A 23,477-nucleotide genomic window follows, 5' to 3' on the forward strand; every position below is an offset into this window, starting at 1 on the left:
CTTTACCCCAGCAAGTCCAATGGTGCCCCACACATAGTATGTGACCATGAGTGGTTATTGAATGAAGACATACAAGTCTGATTTATCCTAAAACAAACAAGATTTTCTAAGACTTGTAATTCAATTTAAAGTGGTTTGGAGAACAAACTCATTCCCTTTCACGTATATCTACAGTGAAATGTCTTATTTCCAGCCATTCACCAAGACAGCATTTTAGCCAAGTTCCTCAGGTCTTGTTTTGATTATGCCCTTTGCTAATTCTCCCCTTTGCTCACTTTCACTTTACTTGCCACTTCTCTGCCCATGTGGGGACCACGGTGGAAAGTGACCCTGCACAGTGGACATGAGAAGATTCAGCTCCTCTGCTGGCTCCCACCCTGCATGAGGCAGAGAGCACAGTCGGGTGGAAGTAGAGAGAATCATGCCAGATGGGAAATCGGAGGTTTCTTCACTCCTGCTAAGTCAGGTGTGGTAGCATATGTGTCCCCAAAATATGTCACCACCACCAACAAAATCTCAGTCATCTTTATTGTCAGAGAGGATAAAACAAAACACTCAACCTACTTTCCACTGATCCAGGTGCCAGGGTCACAAAACCAGGCGCCCCTGAACAAAGACAAAGGGCAAACATTTTCCTGCTTTATGCAAACATACTTGTGCATAGCACTAAGTGTGGACTGCACAAACTGATGGGAAGAAATTGAAACCACAGAATCCCAGAAATACCCAGAAACCAGCACCATTAAGATTTAAATGCATTTCCCTCCAGCTTTTTTCTAATCTCATTGTCTATGTAGACTTTAAGCATATATTTTTAAATTATGAAATACACATGCAAGATCAAACCAATGGAATAATAGAGAAGATCCAGAAAGAGATTATAGAAGACAATAATGTATAAAAATGATAGAATCTTAAGCCAGTGGGGAAAAGATAAACTGTTCAAGAAATGGTATCTGAACAACTGGCCACCAGTTTATTTTAAAAATTAGATTCATACATCATAACATACACAAAATTACTTAGATGGGACAAAAAGCTGACTAAATATATATAATATTAGAAACAGTTATAAAAAACATAATCTTTTCTGAGATCTAGGGATACACAACGCCTTTCTCTATTGTCACAAAAGAAAAAAACAAAGATGGCTAGATAAAAATTAAATCTTAGGTCGTAACACAAAAGCAGATGAGATGACAATACCTATAACATACAACAGGCAAAGGATTCATTTCCAAAGCATATAAAGAACTCCAAGAAATTAATTTTAAAAAAAGGACAAAGGATATGACTAGAAATTTAATGCACTGAAAAAACAGAAATGACTAACAAATATACAAAAATCTCAGTATCACAAATAACTAGAGAACTGTAAAAGAACAATGCTATTTTCCACCTACCAGACAGGCAGAAATTAAGAAAAGGCTAATGCTTATTACCTGTTTTGTATGAGGACAGAGGCAGACGCACACACTGTTGGAGAGTGTGTAGATCCCCATGGTCTTCGTGGAGAGCAAATCAGCTTGGTAACCAGAATGTACGCTGTGCATACTTGGTGACCCAACAATAGAAACCCTGCATTACTGGGCAGACAAACCTCTAAGGGTCCCAACTGCACCACTGATTATAGTAGCCAAAAACTAGGAACGACTTAAATGTCTATCAATTGGGCATTCATTAAATAAATTACGGTGAATCCAAAGGAATACACTGCAGAAATACATAGGCAGATTTTCCTGTGAAGTTCAAGGCCAAGGTCAAGTTCAAGGCCCTTCCAAGGTCCTGGGAGGAATAGCAACACGCAGTGATTGTTACAACCGTCAGCTTTGTAGGTTTTGAAATTCGTTGTCATTCTTTTCTCAATCTAAGTAAGTTTTCATGTTTGCATCTCATTTCTTATTCATAATTTTGTGTTATTTTTCATAAAGGTTGCCTCCCAAATGGGCTCCAAAACACATAGATTGACCTTCTGTATGAAGCTATTGAAAAGAATGAAGCTAGTACGGCGGCGGCGGCCTGGGGACCGGGGCCTTTTGTTCGGAGCGGCTGCGGGGGGGCCCGGAGCGGCGAGGCCGGCGGCCTTCCCCAGCTCGCTGGGTCCTGGCCGCCCCTAGCTGGGGTGGAGGGGCCGCCCCTTGGGCCGGGCCTCGCTTCAGGCGCCGCCGCCCCGCCCTAGGCCCGCCCCGCCCGGCCTGAGGGGAGGAACTGGCTGGGCCTCCCCGCGCCGCCCAGCCACCTGCGGAGTTACCGCCGCTACCCTCCGTGGGCCGAACTGGAAACTGCCCTTCGCCCCTCAGGCCGACGCTATGAAGATCAAGGATGTCAAGAAGCCCTGCTTCCTGCTGGTGTCCTTGAAATCCGGGGGTTCCCGGGAGTTGTCACTGTTGTTACAATTAGCGCTTTAGACACACACATGTAACCTTGCTATTGACTTTCCCAGGTTTGGCATGGACATTGGGGGAACTCTAGTGAAGCTGTCATATTTTGAACCAATTGATATCACAGCAGAGGAAGAACAAGAGGAAGTTGAGAGCTTAAAAAGTATCCGGAAATATTTGACTTCTAATGTAGCATATGGATCCACTGGTATTCGGGATGTACACCTTGAACTGAAGGATTTAGCACTCTTTGGCCGAGGAGGGAACTTGCACTTTATCAGATTTCCATCCCAGGACCTGCCTACTTTTATCCAAATGGGGAGAGAGAAAAACTTCTCCACATTACACACGGTGCTATGTGCTACAGGAGGTAGTGCTTACAAGTTTGAAAAAGATTTTCGCACAATTGGAAACCTCCACCTGCACAAACTGGACGAACTTGACTGCCTTGTAAAGGGCTTGCTGTATATAGATTCTGTCAGTTTCAATGGACAAGCAGAGTGCTATTATTTTGCTAATGCCTCAGAACCTGAGCGATGCCAAAAGATGCCTTTTAACCTGGATGATTCTTATCCGCTGCTGGTAGTGAACATTGGTTCGGGAGTCAGTATTTTAGCAGTCCATTCAAAAGACAACTATAAACGAGTAACTGGGACAAGCCTTTGAGGTGGTACCTTTCTGGGTTTATGCAGTTTATTGACGGACTGTGAAAGTTTTGAAGAGACTCTTGAAATGGCATCCAAAGGTGACAGCACCCATGCTGACAAGCTGGTCCGTGATATTTATGGAGGAGATTATGAAAGATTCAGTCTGCCAGGTTGGGCTGTAGCATCTAGTTTTGGGAATATGATTTATAAGGAGAAGCAAGAATCTATTAGTAAAGAAGATCTAGCAAGAGCTACTTTAGTTACTATCACCAATAACATTGGTTCTGTGGCACGAATGTGTCCTGTTAATGAGAAAATAAACAGAGTTGTCTTTGTTGGGAACTTTTTACATGTCTATATTCTCTCGATGAAACTTTTGGCATATGCACTGGACTACTGGTCAAAAGGTCAGCTGAAAGCATTGTTTCTAGAGCACAAGGGATACTTTGGAGCAGTTGGTGCACTTCTTGGGCTGCCAAATTTCAGCTAAAACATCAGGTTTCTCTCTGCTAATAAATGTCATCCAAGAGGAACTGACAACCAGAGGCATTATTACTGGATTATTGTCACTGAGAACCAAAGGATAAAAGAGTAGCTCCATTCCTGTTGATATTTAAATGTCAAAATGGTAAGCTGCTAAATGTTGCCATATTAAAAGAGAACCTGGTAACGTGAATTATTTCTAATTGAAATGCTTTCTCTTCTGTATATAAGCAGTGTTAATTTCTTAAATGCAAGATAGCCTCTGATTATTGAGCTCCCTCTTAAAGATTTTCTATTTATTTTATGTAGCCAACATTGCAATGCTGTATGCTCAAATACAAATCTTAAAGTCTCAGAAATGTTTAACTCATGAAGATAATTGAATCTCAATATTTGTTACAAGTCTGTTGTATGTGTGTTTTGGTTACTAGTAAGCAGACAGTAGCATACCCTGTTTCAAAACTATTGAAATAGCAATCAAAGATGATCATTTTTATGTGATTTTAGAGATGTTAAGGCAACATTATTATTACCGTTTTCCTAACATATACTCCCCAAAAGCATGTTTGTTGTGATCTTTCCCTAAAATTACTTTTTTCAAATGCCATAGTTTAATTGAAATAGTATGTTACATAATAACCTGAATTTAAAAATGAATCTTCGAAAATGCACATAAATGATGATACTGCACTTTATGTTATGAGTAAATCAATACAGTTCAAAATGTTTAATATTTTTTAATTGGGGGTTTTATTACTTATTTGAAAGTCTGTTCAACGAGGTTCAGGGCTATTCCAACAGAATATGGTTTGCATGCATTGGTAGAGCCCTGTGCTCTTTCTATACCACATTTACCTTAGGCTTAAATGAGTCATTTGTGTTTAATTAGGTCTGTCTGAACTATTAAAGCTAAAGACTTAATTCTATTATGAATAGCAACAAAATCTATTATTATTAACAGATGTTATGGAAATCTAAGAGTTGTTCCAAAATTCTGGGAGTCTGAGACAGTACTGCAGAATTTTAAAAGGATCAGTGTTTCGTATGTTCTGGTAGTAACAGCATTACAGTTCCAAAATTTGTAAAACCTTTTGCCTTGGAGTTTGTTCTCTAATTAAAGTCATTTTTTATAATGTAAAAAAAAAGAAAAGAAAAAAGAAAAATGAAGCTGATTCACCTGTACTGAGAGGAAAAGTCTTTGGTACATTACTAGGTTAAAACAAGAAAAAAGCAAACAGCTGGGCTATGGTCTCAAATGCTCCCAGTTTGGGTTGAAATCAAAACCATACCTGTGTGTACAGCATATAGGAAAATAACAATAAATCGCAGAGATACACATTTACTTCTTTATAGTAGTTGTTGTCATTTTTTAAGGAAATTTGAAAATTTTTGTCATCAGCATTCTCCAGATCATTTCTCCTAAAATGTGATTCCTCACAGCTGTACAGGATTCCCCTAAGTGATGCATGTGCCATGAAGATCTCCAGATGGCATGTGCCATTTCTGAACTGGGGGAAGCCAAGGCTTTCTTCACAACCCTTCCCGATCCAGCCTGGGGCAGCCAGAGCAGGATGAAGGTGAATGAGCGGTAGGGACTGTGGCAGGCCTGGAGAAGGCCAGGGGCCATGGCACCACATGGTCAGGGCTGTGTAGCCAGGGTCAGGAGTGGGCACAGTGAAGAGAGGCACCAACAGGATGCTGGGCCCTGCACAGGACAGAGCAGGACCCACACGGCCAGGAGGCAGCTAACCAACGCTATTCCTTCTGCACTCTGCACCCAGCCCCCAACACCTCAAACATATCCCCCTGCCCATTTTGGAAAGAACTGCTGAACAAAGTTGGGCATCCCAGTCTCACTCAGCCCAGTGGTTCCAGACGGTTCTCAGCCACAGGGGACTAACGGTCTCCCTGGAGACTCGTTCAGAAGCTGAGCCTACACATGAGCTTGACTTCATAGCTTTCAGAGCAATTTGCCACTCTCCACCGATTTGTCCTTCACCCCTAGGGAGGCAGCCGAGGACTGGGGCTTCACCTGCACACTGTAAGGGACACAGCTTTGCCTGAATCCATGTCCTTGCCTCCTTTCCAGCGTCCTTTCTGTCTTACCCATGCTCTTCTGACATGGCCAGACAGAAATGGTGGGAGGAGAGGCCTGACAGGTAAGACCCCCTGAAATGTCCTTTCCCCAGCCCACCCTCACCCCCTCATCCACTAAGGAAAGCCTGGGACCAAGGGTGACCCAAGAGCTGGGGACGATCTTCAGGACACCATTCTGAGAAGTTTCCCTCTGTCCACTGTCCAGCTCCCCAGAGGAAAAGGACTTTGCTACTTGAGGAGTAGTAGGGTGGGAGGCAGAACACTGAGAAGCCAGAGTGGGCCACCATTACACAGTGACTCACACACACACACACACCACACCCCCTACCATAGTGCCTGAAATCTCACCAACAGACATTCAGTCCTTTGCATATAACTTGCCGGGCAAAAATTCAATCAAGTTTCATGTTACAAATCCATATGACACACATCTGGTCAGATAAAAAGCCCAAGGTATTCCCAACAGTGACAGTGACAAAGAGATAAGGACTCAGACTTTAAAAAGAAACAGCTCTGAAAGCAGGTCCTGGCTCAGCCATTTTCTGGCAGTGAGAATTCTGGGCAGATCACTCCACCTTGTGGAGCCTCAGTTGTCTTATCTATAAAATGGGAATAATAATAGTATATACCTATCAGGACTGTTTTAGGGACAAAATAAAAATAATTCATGTAAACTTTTAACAGATTTAATGATATAATTAATAATAGATGTATTATAGAATGTATAACAAATAATGTAACTGAAGAGCTCAATAAATATTAGCTGTTCTTTATATTATTATTAGACTGAAATATGACACAACACATCAAAAACTTCCCAAGAATGCATTTCTACTCCTACAGTTTTATACCTGGGAAACAGACAAGAGATCCAGAATTTATGTACAAGGATGCTCATGGCAATACTGCTTACAAAGGCAAAACCTAGAAACCTAATCGCCCGTCAGCAACAGCAGTCTGGCTAGATAAATAAAATAATTCATTTTTAGGTCACAGAATAATATAATTTATTTAATAGACTATGCATAGCAAACACCAGAACACTATGCAACTACTGAAAGGAAAGCTGTGGGTCCATAAACATCACCGCAAAAAAATGCCATCAGGTGTTGGATGAAAAAGAGCAAGTGGCTGAATAATATATATAATACGATATTACTTAGTGAAAAAATATCGACAGGTACATATATGCATTCATACATGTCTGTGCTTGCACATGCCCAGAAAAAAGCCTAGGAGAACACGTCTTAACAGCAATTGCCTCTGGAGATTTAGGAGGGAGGCAGCCATTCTTTCACTTCACTCATTCCTATGAGGCTGGAATTGTTTAGTTTGAATGAAGGACACATATCACTTTTTAATTAGAGGGAGAAGGAGAGAAGGGCTATTTCTTGAACACCCCAAATAAGCTCCCTGTGAGAGCCTTTGTGCCTGTAGGTCCCTGTGCCTGGGTCACTGTCCCTCCAGATAGCTGCAGGCTTCACGCTCTGTGCAAATGCCACTTCCTCTGTAAAGCCCACCCTGACCACCCTATTTAAACAGTAGTACCCTCTCCCCCTCCCATGCCATTCTCCCTACCTCTTCCTAGTTTTCTTGTTCTCCATCGTACTCGCTCACCCTATGACCTCCCACTTATTTTACTGGCTGGTTCATTATCTGTCTCACCCTGACTAGAAGGTCAGCTCCAGGAGGGCACAGGCTTTCGTCTCATTCACCTGTGCCTCTCCAGTGCCTGGCAAGGGGCAAATGCTCAACGAGTAACTGTGTGTACCCTCAAAATCTCAATCATATATAAACTACTCACAGGCATGGTAGTACAGCCTAGAGAACAGAGTCAACAATCCTGTAACATCTTTCTATGCTGATAGTAACCGCACTAGCTGGGGTGAGCATCTAATAATGCAGATAACTGTCAAATCACTGTTGTGTACTTGAGACCAATATACTATTGTATATTAACTATTCAATAAAAAAATAATAATAACTATCTGTGCCCTGACAGGACTCGTCACAGTCAAAGGTGGGGCTCTGATTCATCTACCTTGGTCCAATTCTCGGACTGAAAGAGATGCGGTCTCATGAGCAATTCTGCTTCTAGGAGTCCATCCTTCTGACACACTCACACAAGTGCACAGAAATTTACGTACAAGGATGTTCAATGTATTGCCATCATGAAAGTTAAGAACTGGAACTAACCTGTATGTCTATCAATAGAATACTGACTTAGTAGATTACAGCACATTTAAAATATTGGGTATTATGCAATTATTTGAAAAAATAAGATAACAAATATTAAGCCAAGTCTAAATTACTGATATGAAAGCATCATGATATGCAGTTAAATTTTTTCAAAAAGCAAATGGCAGGACATAGCTACAATTTTACGTCAGTGGTCTGAAAAGTTAAAGGACAGAGGCTAAACCAACCCTGCTCTGTGGGGTACCACCCCCACGTTCTCCAGTCCCTGGTCCCTAGAAGGGACTAAGGGGAGAGTTCTTCCACGCCCTAACACACCTATACTTTGTTTTTTCACTGGTCTCATGGTAGGGACTTAGGAAATCCACATAATCTCTGAAAGTCTATATCTTTGCAGATGAAAGCTGCAAGGGGCCTTAGGAGTCACCTCATCCAGCAGTGACAGCACAGTAAGGGGAGTCCATGGTCAGAAGCAGAAAGATACAGGAGGAAGGGAGAGCACAGGTGACCGATCCCCGCACAGGTGTCATACCAAACACCCCAGCAGGGCACAGAGGGCATTTTTAACAGTGGACTCTGGAAATGGTCCTGCCTCCCAGGTCCAGCCCACCAACCAGGAAGGGTCCCTGTGCCTGGGTCACTGTCCCTCCAGATAGCTGCAGGCTTCACGCACTGTGCAAATGCCACTTCCTCTGTAAAGCCCACCCTGACCACCCTATTTAAACAGCAGTACCCTCTCCCCTTCCCTTGCCATTCTCCCTACTCTTCCTAGTTTTCTTGTTCTCCATTGTACTCGCTCACCCTATGACCTCTCTTCCTGCTCATCACCCTAGACAGGCCCCCCACACCCGGGAGCTTCCCCCAGGCACAGCAGCCCTGAAGTTGGAATCCTGAGTGGTTCCATCAACTCCACCATGCCTTTCCATGCCCTAGGGAGAACCAGGCTGGACCCTCCAGGCTCCCCGGCACAGCGGGTCCCAGCCCCTTTCCAACAGCTTGCCCCCAGCTCACACCCCACACCCTGCCTGGGCAGAGCCAACCTTCTCCACTGATGGGTGGGATTGCAGCAACATCTTCTGGAATTCCCCTTTGCTCCTTTCATTCTCTTGGATAACTGTCTGCCTGCCATGGGGATTTGGCAACATCTTGGGGCTGCCAGTGCTGAGAGGTTTCTAGAAAGCAAAACGGGCCTCCCAGGTCATCATGAGGGCTTCTCCCACCCTACGGAGGATCAGAGACCAGAGGCAGATGCTGAAAGGGCGGCCACCACAGCCCCACTCGGTAGACAGTGCACCACCCTGTGAAGGCACAGCGGGGCTAACGGTGCTGGGCGTGACACACTGATGCTGAGTAGTCTCCACGTTAAGTTACCAGCAGCTTCTGCTCTCAGGGCAGAGGTTTGAGTTTGCCTTTGGGGAAGCCCCCCTTCGTTGTTCTAGAAGAGACACCCTTGCCTTGCCAAAGGTGAGAATAAAGGGATGCGCACCCATTGCTCTAGAAGACTTGAATGCAGGCTGCAACCCTGATATTTCAAAGATGGTATCAGTGTCTTACAGTAATGGACAGCGTGTATATCCCACAGCAGAATTGCGTCCTCGTAGGTCATGTATACCACGGTCTAGACTGCCATCTGCATGACAAGAATTGTGTGTTTGGGGAAGGTGGGGTTTCTCTTTCAGGCCTCAGCTCCCAGGAATGGGAATCAGACTTCAATTCCTGAGACAATCTGAAAGGCTCCCCAAGCCCCACACAAGAGATTGCTGTATTACCTGCTTAGGTTCAAACCACCCTGTGAATAGGGGAAGGATAGCTCCCCTGTTCTTTCTCTCTACTCCTCCCAAAATGGGACCATCAGTCAAACCTGGAAAGGTTAGTCCTGGGGCACAGACAAGGGCTCAGATGGGCGGGAAGTGGTTTGCTTGCCTCTGGGCATCAGGCCCTGGGCACCTGGTCTCCAGGCTGGTGATGCTTTTTGGAGGAGGTAGGCAGGCCTGGTGGCTCACCTCTGCCATGAGCTGGAGCATGCTGAAAAAGGATCTAACCTCTAGCTGTAGTTCTCTGGGTTGTCTTCTCTCCAGGCCCTGCCCCCAAGCTTCCAGAAACTGGTATCTGGTATTGCCAATGCTCTGGAAGGGACCCTGCCCAGGTTGAAGCAGGCTAGACAAGGTGGGCTAATCAGGAGGTGCCCGGCCCAGCCCTCAGTGCTCAAGACAGGTGAGCTGATAGATCTAAATGTGCTCTGGAAAGTGTCTGAATAGGAAAAGAAACACACAACAGGTGGACTCAGGGAGCTGGACAGTGAAGGTGGCCACCTGGCTCGGCTCTTGCTCCCACCCACAGGGGCACAGGCCCATCTGGCTCTTTGTCTCTGGGGTCGTCTGGCTCCTTGTCTCTAGGGCATCACATCACTGGGGGGGCTGACATCAGGTTCCGCCTCAGGCTGACGTTTGCCGCAGTCTTGGCACTGGGGCCCTGGAGCTGCATGGGGGTTTTGTATGCCCATCTCTTGTGCCCCACACAGGGCTTGCTGGGCCTGGAACTCTCAACCAGACATTCGTCTACTTCTTGCACCTGTGTCAGGAAGAGAGTGGCCCCTGGAGCACTACAATGTCCCAGAGGGAAAATTAATGCCCAATGCCAATACCAGAGGACCCTCTGGGTACCAGGCCTTAATGCCCAGAAACCAAGTGCCCTTAAAAGCATCAAGCCTTGGACAAGGAGCTTATATTACCTTGACCCCTGGCCAGTCATTGATGCACTAAGTACAACTAGGCATGAGCCTGCTCCCCTCAGGGACTCAGCTTCCCCACCTGTAAAATGGACAGTAGTTTCCAAATATTTTTGAGGTTGTTTTTCATCTTAAGGAAAGCTCCAAAGTATAAAAGCAGTTTTTAAAAACTGTGCTGCACTGGGAACAGCTCCTGAAATAGCCTGCAAGCATCTCTCCCCAAAATGTTTGGGAAACTACTAGATGAAGTGACTTCAGAGTCCCCTTCCAGTTTTAATCTGGAAAGATATGGTTAATTCAGAGACTGTATGGGTTTCCTAAGTCCCTACCGTGAGCCCAGTGAGCCTGGAGAGGTAATGTGCAATGGTGATGGGTTAGTTGGGAGCCAGCTTCAAGGAAAGAGTAATCTACTAGAGGGAACACGGCTGGCTCCACCAGAGTCAGATTGCCCTGGTTTGGATTTATCACTTCCTAGCTGTGTGACCTTAGACAAGATGCTTAACCTCTCTGTGCCTTGGTTTGCTCATCTACCAAATGAGGATGATTATAGAAACCACCACCTACCTACCTAGCTCCCACCCTCCTCCAGAACAAGTGGCCACCATCCTCTCTACTTCCTGGGGTGCTCCCTACTGCCTAGGCCCTACGAGATTCACCCACAGCTGAGAGAGGCGAAAGGAGAGTGTGTCCCTGCTGACCAGACCTCCTTGGGTGACTGGGGCAAGGCGCTCACAGAGGCATAGAAACCGAAGATGGGCTTGAACATGTTGATGTTCCAGAAGAGGATGTCCCCACTGCAAGAGGAGGTCCCGAGACACTGGCTCTGGTACGTGGCCATGCTCAGGACGTCCTCCCTGTGGAAGGTCTGCCAGTGGTGGGACAGGAGCACAGGCCTGGTCTTGTGGATCCTGCACGCATGGCCAGAGGCAGGGGGGCAAGAGCTCAGCCTTCACGGTCCACTGGGGGAAACTCAAGGCCTTTGGGATCCCAGGAGCTGACTCAGAAGACACCCTCCGGTGTCAGAGAGGGACTGAAGCTCTGTTCCTCTGACCTCACCTACTAAGTGCTTGCTACAAGGCCCTGTCCTGGGAGTTGGACAAAAACAAACCCGACACATTCGCCCCATTCAGTGACCTGAGTAAGGATTGAAGGTTAGAGCAGGGAAAGCCATGGCCCTAGAAAGGCCCTTCGACGAGGAAGGGGCCTGGCCCAGGCTGTTCCCTCTGCCTGGAATGCTCCTCTTACCCCAGGTGCTCACTGCTTCACTGAGACTCCTCCTGCCCACTCTTCAGGTCCCACCTCACCCCTGACCTCTTCAGATGAGCCTTTTCTGATCACTCCTGAGACTAATTCAGAGACCTGTACTTGTTTTGCACAGCACTCATTATGAATGCTGTTATTTGATTAGTGTCTGCCTCCCCTTAGAGACTCCAGGAGGATGGAGACTTCACTCTTGTTTATACCCATCTGCAGCACCTTGCACAAACTCTAGAATATATTGACCTCAAGGGGTGAGGATGAATGGATGGATGGGCAGATGAAGCATTGGACGCTGCCCACCACTTATTTCCTGCCTAGTGTTCCAACCACAAGCAAAGCTGGAATGGCGGAAGCTGTCTAAATGAGAGAGGGAACAGTCAGTCGCCCTTATTACCTGCATGCACCCTTGCTACTCACATGAAGTACGTGATTCTCCTACTCCACCCAGTCACGCAGAATACTTTGTTCATATGAATAATCCCACTAATCTGTTGAAAATGAAAGAAAGCCAAAGTCCAAGGCACCTCAGAGAAAATGGTTCTGGACCCCGAATGCCTTCCTAACTGTACTAAGCAAGAAGTCAAAACTCCCCAGGAGGGTGAGAATTCCCTAGAGTGCCTTCACATCCCATTAACTCATTAGATGAACTTGGAGGAGGTAGAAAACGTAGATATCCATGTCTGTTTTATAGGGCAAAAAGTGGGAAACAGACAAGTGACTTGGTTAGGGTCAAACAACTGAGTGATAGGTCTGAACCAGTAACTCAGATCCCTAGCTTCTTGGCCAAGTGCTCCATCTGAGTTGGTTAAAGGACTGTCATAGGGATAGGAATGCTCAAGTCCCAAAGTGGGACTGCTCTGTGGACTGGCTTTGGCTTATGCCATTCCCACAGACTGTACCTATAACCCTGTCAGGCAATTCCCAATAGGGGTGAACAGGGTGGCTCTGAATCACCTGACCCCACTGCTAGAAATGCCAACCAAAGTTCTCATACATGGGATAGGAAATGCTAACAAACTAGAAAAGCAGGGTAGTTACCATTCGTAGGACACTTATTAGGGACAGGCACTGTTACCTACCTTTACTTCATGCACAAGGACACAGAGGCTCAGGGAGCTATGAAGCCTGGCAGTGCCTGTGCACAGCTGTTAAGGGCAGCATAAAACATAGTGTATCCCAGGGTCATGGGAGCTGTGCTTTGCTTCTTAAGAGGCCCCCTGAATCACACTGACCTCCAGCTGGTCTGGGATGGGGAAGGTGAGCAGGCATTCACCAGTGCTGTAGTTCCACATCTTTACGGTGCCATCACGCAAACACGTGAGCAGGTCCCGCTCTGACTCATCCAAGGACATCGCGGTCAGCTCCACGTGCTGGTCACGAGTCACAGAAAACTCCATCCTACTCCTGCCTGTCGCAGTCTCCCACACATTCACCATGCCATTCAGGCAGCCGCTTACCACCTGTGGGGAAGCACACAACTGGGGATCCTGGAGAGGAGAGTGTCCCCACTCCCACAGGTGGCTTCTGCCTGTCATGGCTGGGACTAGCTCAACACCCCTCCATACATTGAGAAGACAGGCATTCAGGGCTCTCCTGATGCCAGATAAGACACTCTTGTAAACTGGCCTTCCTCTGCTCTGTGCACAGGGCAGTACCAACAGGCACAGCTCTTATGGAAGGAACAAGATAGGAGAAATCCCCTTTAACTTGGAAATAGAATGTATCAGAATCTATGCAGAGAAAGTCATCTCTAATTCAGAAAAGACATTTACTGAAGCATTAATCATGGGGTGGTGGGATGAAAGGCAGGGAAACCTACAGGAAATAGGCTAACTTTCCCTGAAGTAGGGACATGTTGAGAGTAAGGATGGTCATCTCATACAACACAACATTTTGCTGCCATTACAGCCCTTGCTACAGTAGTGGTAGGTGAGTTCTCTTTCTGACCACCGCTCCTCCTGAAAACATCTGAAAAAGCCTGAGAGGTAGGGGGGTGCTAAAACCAGCTGAAGGCGTGCGGGAGACCTAAAGTGTGTAGTCCAGTGGTGCCAGGAGCCCAGAAGAGAGGGGAGTGCAGAGACGGGAGCTCTGGTCTTGGGTGGCCGAAGCTGCAGCAGATGCAGCCTGCCCTGCCCAGATCCCAGGCCAGGAAAGGCATCCCAGGGGAAGGAGGCAGCGGTCCCAAGAACCCTCTCTGTCCCCACACTTCAGAAATCATGTCCCCACACCACGTGCCCAGTTGCCCTGCTCAATGCAGAGATCTCTTCTCGGGATCAGTGAGCTACCCACAGCCTGGGCCTCTTTCGTCCCACAGTGGACAAAGTCCAAGAACAGCTCCCCTAGAAAGTGGTGCCCAGGATCAGAACCCCCTGGGAACCTAGCAAAGCAGCCCACACCTAGCATACCATCTCCCACTCATGTAGAGATGCTGCCTGTGGGAACCGACCTGAGGCGGTGGCCAGGCTGCAGGTCAGAGGAGGCAGGAGATCCACTGGCCGAGTGGCGGACCTCCCACCTCACCACCGGCCAAGCCTCCACTGAGCTGCCGGCCGTGAGAGTTCGCCCCACCCCACCACGGGCACTGACTGCCCCTTGGCTGCTGATTCAGACACATCGGGAGGTCTGGGTCCTGCCTGTGTCACCAGGAACGCCTGCCCCAGAGACGAGCGTGGCCCACTCACCTGCTTCAAATTCATGTTGTAGAGGATGGCGCACAGGGGTGAGCTGTAAGTGTGGTCTTCTCCCATCCATTCCCACGCCCCTGGGTCTCCAAGTACCCTTTTGGGATTCCAATCTGTAAGCGAGGAGAGGGGCAGACAGCTGGGCAGTCAGAGGGCTCTGCCCTCAGTGACTGTGCCCAGGGAGAGACTTTTCAGACATTAAGACATCCAGACTGTGCACGCACCTGAGTCAGCCAGCCCCTCAGCTCCCCAGCATGCCTCTCACCCCTACTCCATGGCCTCTACTCCCTGAGATCAGGACTCCCAAACCCTAGTGTTCTCATAACCCCCAAAGTCCAAGACCAAGTTCCCTCATGACTTCAGAGGAGTTTAAAGCCTCGATCTGATGTCCCTCCTCTGGGAAGCCTTCCCTGACTACCCTCTGCCCTGGGCCTGTCTACGGATCAATGTCTCTGTGCTCCACGAGCCACCTAACACATCTTCATGACAATACATGGCATTTTGTACTGAAATTCTCTGTTCTCCTTCTACTCTGTAGATTCCTTAAGGGATGGGACAGTGTCTAATTAATGTATTTTCTGCTCCTGACAAAGAGCAGGGATTTGATAATGTGATGACCTGAAATGAGCTTCAAAAGTCTACTTAATTCAACAAATGCTTGCAGCCACTCTGGCACTCAGCAGAGATGGAGGAACCCATGAAACTCACTATCTGGGGAGAGCCAGTCAAGGGCACAAGGCTGGCATGTGTGCCAGGGTGGCTGGCCAACAGGGAGTATAGGCCTCTGTTTAGCTACCCCTTCCTCCCAACCACAAATGACACCTCATCAGCCTTTCTAGAAGCTCCCATTCACTGGCTGCCCATTGTCCAGGCCTCTCCTAAATCCCCATCTTGTCGTTAGGCCCCCACACCACCCTGGACAGTCAGCCCCTTGTGCTTCTCCCATATATCTTGTCCTCCGGGGGCAGGGGCAGGACACAGGGCACATGGGCACCAGCTAAGTCACAGCTCACAGACAGTCTTCACATCAGTTCTCTCCAAGTCCTCTCCAGAGGGACTGCTCAGGTGTGGGCCCTGCCTTCCTGGAGGGAAGTCATGATTTAGCAGGCAAGTCCCAAGAGACGGACAGGACACCTATGAGGGCCAATACTGAGGGGAAGGCATGGGACCAAGGGAGCTTAGTGGGGAGGCTCCTGACCCAGCATGGGGATCAGGGCGGGCTTCCAGGAGGAGAGTCTGGAGGATACACAGATCAGGAAAAGAGCAGCATCTGAGAGGGTGACAGGCTGGGGGCCTAGAAACAGTCTTCCAGGAAATCCCAAGAGATGGGATCCTCATGGGAAAGCCACACTCTCAGCTTCGTCCTCATGGCGTAAATAAAGCACCGTCTCGGGAGGGACAGGACATGACCATACCTTGGGTGTCCTGGGGGACACAGACCCTGGCCACAGTGGCCACCCTCTATGTGTAGCCACGCCCCTGCTGCACAGCACTCACTGAAAAGGTGCTGAAGACCAGGGTGTTGTCGTTCGGGTGGAAGTGGGCATTGGTTGCAGGGCAGCTTCCCGGGGCAAACAACCTTTCACAGAAGGGCTGGTGGCATATGTGGTCCTCCAAGTCCCACACACGGATATTCTGCCGGGGAGGAAACAGGCAGAGGCCACAAGTGGGTCCTCAGGGATGCAGCTGGCACGTGAGGCTGTAGGGTGCTCATGGCAGCAGGGCCAGGAGTCCACGGCACCAGCACTTCCAACACACCCACCACACTACATGTCTGCCACCCGCCGTACCCCTACAGCAGGGATGTCCCCATGCTCAGTTGTGGAGATCAAGGCTCAGTCACAGAGCCTTCCCCAGGGCCTCTCCCCTGCTCAAGCAAGGCCGGGCAGGTATGACCATAAGGATCTCAGCAAGCCCGTCCCTGTGCCCACTCCAGCCTCCGGGCCTACGGCAGAGGTGATGACGTCCGGCTCCCAGGGCTGCCAGCTGCTGGGAGAATTCGACAAATGCATGTGTCAGGCATGTGGGGAGGATGGCTGGGTGACCCCAAGGGTCCTGCCAATTCTCAATCTATTGAGTCCCAGAAGACAGAATACTGTCCCCTGAAGGGGGCACCTGGAACCATGGGCCCGCATCCCCACACTGGCCAGAATGCCCAAGCAGCCCAGCAGATGGGGTGGTTCCCTGAGCCAAGAGCTGCAGAGAAGCAAGGTGCCAGGCCCTGAGCCAGGAGCCAGGAGCCAGGCATTTGAGAAAGGTCCTGTCAGGCCGTGAGGTCCAGCGCTGCTGGAAAGGGTCGCTGCAGACGTGAGAGGTCCACTTGGGTTGAGGGGGAGGGGTAGGGCAGGGGACTAGCTCCCATGTGTTATAGTGTGCACCTACTGTGTGCCAGACAGGACACTGTTCTTTTACCAGCAGTCTCCTCTAAACTACTCAACTCCGTGTTCTACGGAGAAGACTGAGATGCAGAAAAGGCCTTGCGCAGCACCACAGAGGAAGAAGCCAGGCTGGGCTTCCTGGGAACACAGCTCCAGCGGACTGCTCAGAGCTGGCCTCAGGCCTGTAGCGGGGGCTGTTAGAGCCCCCCACCTCTAGCGGCTTCCACCCAGAGACCTCCCTCCAGGATGTGGCAGGTAGGGGGCACCATCCGAGCTGGCTGTCCGCTGAGCATGCAGTTTCCCAGAATCGAACACTGCAGAATCCAGTCACGGCAGCACAGCACTGAACAGGCAGTCACCTCCACCAGCCTGCCCCTCATGCTTCTGCTCATACATCCCAAGCCCCATTTTAGTCTCAGCTAGCTGTGATTAAGCACCCAAAATGAGACACACACTAAAACATTTCTTTAAAATTTCCACACTTTCTGCATGAGACCAAAATCTAGCTGTCCCTGGACTTAAAATTCTGAATTTGGGACGCATGTGGATCTGGGTGGAGGCCCCATATGTATGGAAGTCAAGAGATGGGATCCTTGAGGACACCACCCAATCTTCAGCCCAAGGTCTCTGACTGAATGGGGTGCTGTCCTGTGGAACCACAGCCGTCCAAAACCTCCCTGACTAGGGGGGTCCAGGGAGACCAGGGGTCCAGGCCTAAACCCCTGCCCTGGGCAGCCAGTCAGGCCACGTGCGCACAAGCTCACCTGGGACTCTTCCTCTTCCCTCTGCCCAGGGTCCCGGCAGAGCAATTGCTAAGAACAGGGAGGAGCGGGCGAGAAGGCCCCTGCAGGGGGACCTCGAGGTATGACGCAGGCAGAGCTCCTTTCACAAGAAAGGTACCCAGCCCTTGGAACTCCTGAACACTTACTGCTCAGATGCCAAGTTCTGGTTTAAATGAACAAGGAGAACCACAGGCTCAACAAGCCCCAGGGCTTGAATGAAAGCCACGATTATGCTGCTGGGTGTCCCTTCAGGCAAGATCTGATCACAGTCATCCTGGACGCCCTGTGGGCCCCTCGGCAGTAGGCTGGATATGCCCTTTGTCATTGATGAGCAAGAAACCTGGGAAAGTTACTCATCTCAGAGACTTGGTTTGCTCATCTATGGAGCCAATAGCAACTTCGTGGGAGTTCGGGGGAGACGGGACAGTGTGCGGCCTGGCAGGAGCCACGCGAAGGTCTTTCCTGGTCATGCTGGAGTCCACATAGCCTACACTACCAAGGGACTTCCGAATTTGGGGCAAAACTGGTACTAGTGGGAGCAGCCTCTCTGGCCATCCACCTCTAGCCTTCCAGAGCCCACTCTGGGGATGCCCACACTCTCAGGAAGTGGCTGCTGGACTGTTGCTCAGTCTCATTAGGACTGACAGAAAGGGGGCCACCTCCAGATGCTTGTGCTGGAGATGGGCCCTCTGGGAATGCACAGGGCTTGCCCTCCACAGGAAGACATCTGGGTGAATCGGGGATGCGGGGAGTCGGAGAAACCCGTTCTCAGTGCCGAGGGGTTCTTCTCTGTTGCCTGGCCTGTGGGGTCCCAGCCACGTCCGATCAGACCACCTTGGCGCCCCAGTCACCAGGCCCAGCTGCCCTTCTGACTGATGGAGGGACAAGGATCTTCCCCGGGCATGCACCTGGGGACAAGGAGAATGCCTCCCCAGGCTGGGACAAAGTGGCTAGTAAACACCCAGGCCCTCCACAGCTGGAACCTCACACGCAGCCCATGGGTCCCCCCTAGTAGCAGGGGTGGCTGCCTACATTGGTGTGCTGGGAAAGCACAGGGACTTGAGAGCCTGGAGTCTGTTTTCATCAACCAGAAGCTTCTCCTGCAGCTTCGCAGCCTCCTGCTTGCTCTGGACTTCTGCCCATGCAGCACCTGGTCATCCAGCACCTTCCTCTTGGCCACGGAGATCTGCTCCTTGAAAGACTCGATGGCCTGTGACTGCCCCCGGTACTCCACAGCCAGCTTCTCCAGCTCGTGCACCCGCAGCTCGGCATCACGGCACCCGTCCTGGGCCTCTTGCAGCTCCAGCCGGGGCTGGGCAGCCTGCACCTCCAGCTGGGCCCACCTGTGCTACTGTAGCCCAGCCACCTCATCCTGGGCCTCCTGCGGCTTCTGCCGCAGGCCCTCCTTCTCCTTCATGTGCATGGCCGTCTCGATGCTGCGCTTGGCCCGCAGGTTGCCCGGCTCCAGCTGGTGCTCCATCTTGATGCCCTCCATCCCTAACTTCAGCTCTCCGTTCTCCTTCTGCTGGGCCCCAGGGCCTGAGTTCAGGGTGGCCTTGAGGTCCTCCAGGGACTTCTGGTGGTCCAAGGGCAGTGAGTTCAGCTAGGACTTCCAGTTGTCCATGAGCCCCATTTCTCGCTGGTGGCCTGATGGACTTTCCGCCACTCCTGCGTGTACTTCTCGTTGGCCACCCGGAGCTTTTCCACCTCCGCCTGGTAGGCCCTCAGGGCCCTCTCGTACTTGTCCCGCAGCACTGCTCTCTGCTCTCCCTCTGGTGCTCCTTGCTGGCCAACAGAAGCCGCTCCCGTGGCTGCAGAGTCTTGGCAGCCTCCGGGTGGGCGGCGGGCGGCGGGCGGCCCGCCCGAGTGCAGTAAACACTGCTGCAGCTCCTCGATCTCGCCGCTGACGCAGGGTCAGCTCCTCCTCCAGCCGCGGCACACCGACTTCTCGGCCACTGTGCTCAGCCACCAGGGAGAGAGGAAGGCTGGGGTCAATGGGCTGTCTGAGGACTCCACAGAGGCAAGGCGGGGCCTCCCCACTCAAGGGCCCCAGCCTCAGTGGGGGTGGGCCACAGGAAGGGAAGGGCGCCCACCTTCACCTGAGTGGTGGCTGTCTGTGGCCCTGCCTGCCACAGCCTCCAGGAAGACTTCCCTGGCTTATACCCAGTGATTCAAGGAGTCAACTGTCCCTGCTGCCCAAGGTGGCTTGGACAAAGCAGCAGTTACGGCTTTCTCGACGTTCATTCTCTTTTTAAAGAGCAGAGATGACAGGGAATTTTGCATTGTCCTGCTCTTGGAAGGTCCCCAGACAGTTGGGGTTGAATCACAGGGGCCGTCCGGAGGACATGGCCAAGGAAGGGTTTAATGCCTAAAGCAGAACAAAATTCGCGCTCCCAGACCCACCTTCTGATGGAAAACCCTGAGATGAGAAGCTTCATCCTCTAAAACTCCATCCTGAACTTGTAGCTGGCCATCAATTTGGAAGCAATGTATTCAAAACTTTTAAATCTTTTACCAGCTTAAAAAATTTTGTTTCTGAAAGTGATCTTTAGACTTCAGTAAACCTGTTTTTGTTTTTATAATCAGGTTGAACCCTAGCCCAACATGCCCGTGTGGAGGACTAACACCTGCTTACCGCCACTCGGTCAGTTTCTGCAAGCAGCCTTCATGCGCACGCGTGTCTACTGCATGACACACCCTGTCACCCAGCAATGGCCAGTGCGCGCAAAGGGACCCAGTTACCAGCGCATACACCATTCACTCGTGGGCTAAGGATGACCTACAGAAACTGACTGCACCCCACCTCCCAGCCACATGCTGCTTGTGCTGGTTTTTCCCAAACACTGCTGGCAGGCTGTTTGGCTGCTTTGCCGAGACAACTACAGCTGGGCTATGTGCTGGGCAGGGCTGGCCAGCTGTTTGGATGTACGTGCCTGCACAGGGGGCCTGCCCTGGCACATGAAGAGGTCAGCTGGGCCCAGAGCCTGGACTCAGAACCAGGCCCTGGCTTAGCAGGACCTCACCCCCAAGCAGAGCTTCCCTGGCCTATGACCCATGCCCTGACCCACCGTATCTTAACAGCCTGACCCTAGGGCTGACACAGAACCCCATGTGCTTCAGGCTGGCCCCTCCTACCACCATATTTAAGAGCCCCTGGGCTAGAGAGACCTGGGTCTGCGGTCCCTGACTTCCCAGCCTGGGGAGAAGGCAGGCGTGGACACGCTGTCCCCATGCCTGCCCACATTTGGGGCAGAATGTGCCCAAGAGGTCCCCGATTTCTGGCCATGACGAAGCCCATCAAGGCAATGGATGGGGAGGGAGGAAGGGGAGGGTCTCACAGGACATTCCCAGCCAGTGGGACCAGGAGCTGGCCAGTGAAGACCCCTCCCCCCAACAAGTACCATGTGGCAGTGAAGACTAATCACGTCCCTAACCCTCTACTTCCCTCCTGGAAGGGGCGCAAAAGAGGAAACAATGGGGAGAGACGTTAACGTTCATAAAAACATGGTCAAGGTGCTCAAGGCAGCATAAGAGTGGGTGTGATTTTTGTCCCATGCGCTGACTCCCGCAGGAGGGGTGGGCACTGAGCCGCGAGCCCCCAGACGGCCTTCGCGCGCCGTCTCCCGGCAACTTCGGAACGCGCGCGGCCAACGCACAAAGCTCGCCTCGCCTCTGGCCCCGGCGCGCTAGCGAAGGGAGTTCGTGTGGCAGAGAGCCTTGGGCCCCGCTCGCCTGCCAGATCTCGGTGATCCCTCCGCATGGGAAATTTTCTCAGCAAGCTACGCCCCCCGCAGCTCGGCCCCGCCCCGGAGGCCAGGAGCCGCCCACCCGCCCGCCCCGCCCCGCCGGCTCCCGCGGCCCGTTGCTACCCCATTCGCCCCTCAGTCCCCACTCCTTTCCTCCGATCCCCTTGGAGGCCTTGCTGCCGGTAAGATACGCTGACCCTCCCCAGACCGAGGACTTGACTTTGTTTTTTGGTTTTTTTTTTAATTCTATTTTATTAAGGTATTATTGATATAGACACTCTTAATGAAGGTTTCACATGAAAAAACAATGTGGTTACTACATTCACCCCGGTTATCGTGTCCCTGCCACACCCCATTGCAGTCACTGCCCATCAGCGTAGTAAGATGCCAGAGTCACTATTTGCCTTCTTTGTACTAAACTGTCTTCCCCCTGATCCCCCCCACACCATGTGTGCCCATCATAATACCCCTGAATCCTCTTCTCCCACCCTCCCACACCCCTCCCTTTGGTGACTGCTAGTCCCTTCTTGGGAGTCTGAGAGTCTGTGTTGTTTTGTTCCTTCAGTTTTGCTTCGTGTTATTCTCCACAAAGGAGGGAAATCATTTGGTACTTTCTCCACCTGGCTTATTTCACTGAACATAATATCCTTCAGCTCCTCCCATGTTGCTGCCAATTGTAGAATCTGTTTCTTATGGCTGAGTAGTATTCCATTGTGTATATGTACCACCTCTTCTTTATCCATGCATCTCCTGATGGACACTTAGGTTGTTTCTGTATTCTAGCTATTGCAAATAGTGCTGAAATAAACATAGGGGTGCATATGTCTTTTGGAATCTGAGAATTATATTCTTTGGGTAAATTCCTAGGAGTGAATTCCCAGGTCAAATGCTATTTCTATTCTTTGAGGAACCTCCATATTGCTTTCCACAATGGTTGAAATAGCTTACATTCCCATCAGCAGTGTAGGAGGGTTCCCCTTTCTCCACATACTCACCAACATTTGTTGTTCTTAGTCTTTTCATACTGGCCATCCTTACTGGCGTGAGGTGATATCTCATTGTGGGTTTTACTTGCATTTCCCTGATGATTAGTGATGTGGAGCATCTTTTCATGGGCTTGTTCACCATCTGAATTTCCTCTTTGAAAAGTGGTCTGTTCATATCCTCTGCCCATTTGTTAATCAGGTTATTTGCTTCTTGGGTATTAAAGCATGTGAGCTCTTTATATATTTTGGATCATAACCCCTTCTCTGATATGTCATTTACGAATATATTCTATACTATAGGATGCCTTTTTGTTCTGTTGATGGTGTCCTTTGCTGCACAGAAGCTTTTAAGTTTGATGTACTCCCATGTGTTCATTTTTTCTTTTGTTTCCCTTGCTCGAGGAGATGCATTCAGTAAAAAGTTGCTCATGTTTATATTCAGAATATTTTTGCCTATTTTATTTTCTAGCAGTTTTATGCTTTCATGACTTACATTCAGGTCTTTGATCCATTTTGAGTTTACTTTTGTGTATGGGGATAGGCAATAATCCAGTTTCATTCAACTGCATGCAACTGTCCAGTTTTGCCAACACCAGTTGTTGAAGAAGCTGCTATTTGCCCATTGTATGTCCATGGCTCCTTTATCATATATTAATTGACAATATATACTTGGATTTATATCTGGGCTCTCTAGTCTTTTTCACTGATATATGGGTCTATTCTTGTGCCAGTACCAAATTGTCTTGATTACTGTGGCTTTGTAGTAGAGCTTGAAGCTGAGGAGCATAATCCCACCTGCTTTCTTCTTCCTCCTCAGGATTGCTTTGGCTATTCACGGTGGAGGACTTGACTTGGAAATCTTTTTTTCTTCTTAAGTCCTAAGTGTGTCTGTGCATCTCACATGCCTCTCAACACCCAAAAAACAAGGTGTTTGACCTCTTTAAGCACCTTGGTGGGTATCAGCCATGTCCTGCCTTCCTTTAACCTTTGCTATGAGATGTGCTGCCAGAACTGTTCCCTTCCTTCAGTTCTTAAAGCTCTGAACTTTAATACAGTATGGGTTTAGCAGAATACTTGGTAAATCACTTAAAATATCCCTAATTCAGGTGAAA

At 49.7% G+C, this 23,477-nt stretch overlaps 1 protein-coding gene and 1 pseudogene across 1 annotated transcript in view; one reads left to right on the plus strand and one right to left on the minus strand.

Moving 5' to 3' along the window:
- The window catches only part of LOC140849704 (uncharacterized), a 34,738-nt gene extending 14,348 nt beyond the window's left edge, over positions 1-20,390 (minus strand). The window contains 13 exon segments of the mRNA XM_073238048.1: positions 8,845-8,976; positions 10,214-10,406; positions 11,231-11,440; positions 12,210-12,280; positions 13,025-13,252; positions 14,474-14,539; positions 14,542-14,586; positions 15,971-16,108; positions 17,616-17,663; positions 18,784-18,954; positions 19,000-19,209; positions 19,290-19,536; positions 20,269-20,390. Coding sequence (XP_073094149.1) covers positions 8,845-8,976; positions 10,214-10,406; positions 11,231-11,440; positions 12,210-12,280; positions 13,025-13,252; positions 14,474-14,539; positions 14,542-14,586; positions 15,971-16,108; positions 17,616-17,663; positions 18,784-18,954; positions 19,000-19,209; positions 19,290-19,536; positions 20,269-20,390 — 1,881 coding nt within the window.
- On the plus strand, positions 1,451-4,607 carry LOC140849477 (pantothenate kinase 3 pseudogene; annotated as a pseudogene).
- Positions 20,391-23,477: the final 3,087 nt, after the last annotated feature.

This window comes from Manis javanica, chromosome 5, assembly GCF_040802235.1.
Source record: "Manis javanica isolate MJ-LG chromosome 5, MJ_LKY, whole genome shotgun sequence".
Taxonomy (NCBI): Eukaryota; Metazoa; Chordata; class Mammalia; order Pholidota; family Manidae; genus Manis; species Manis javanica.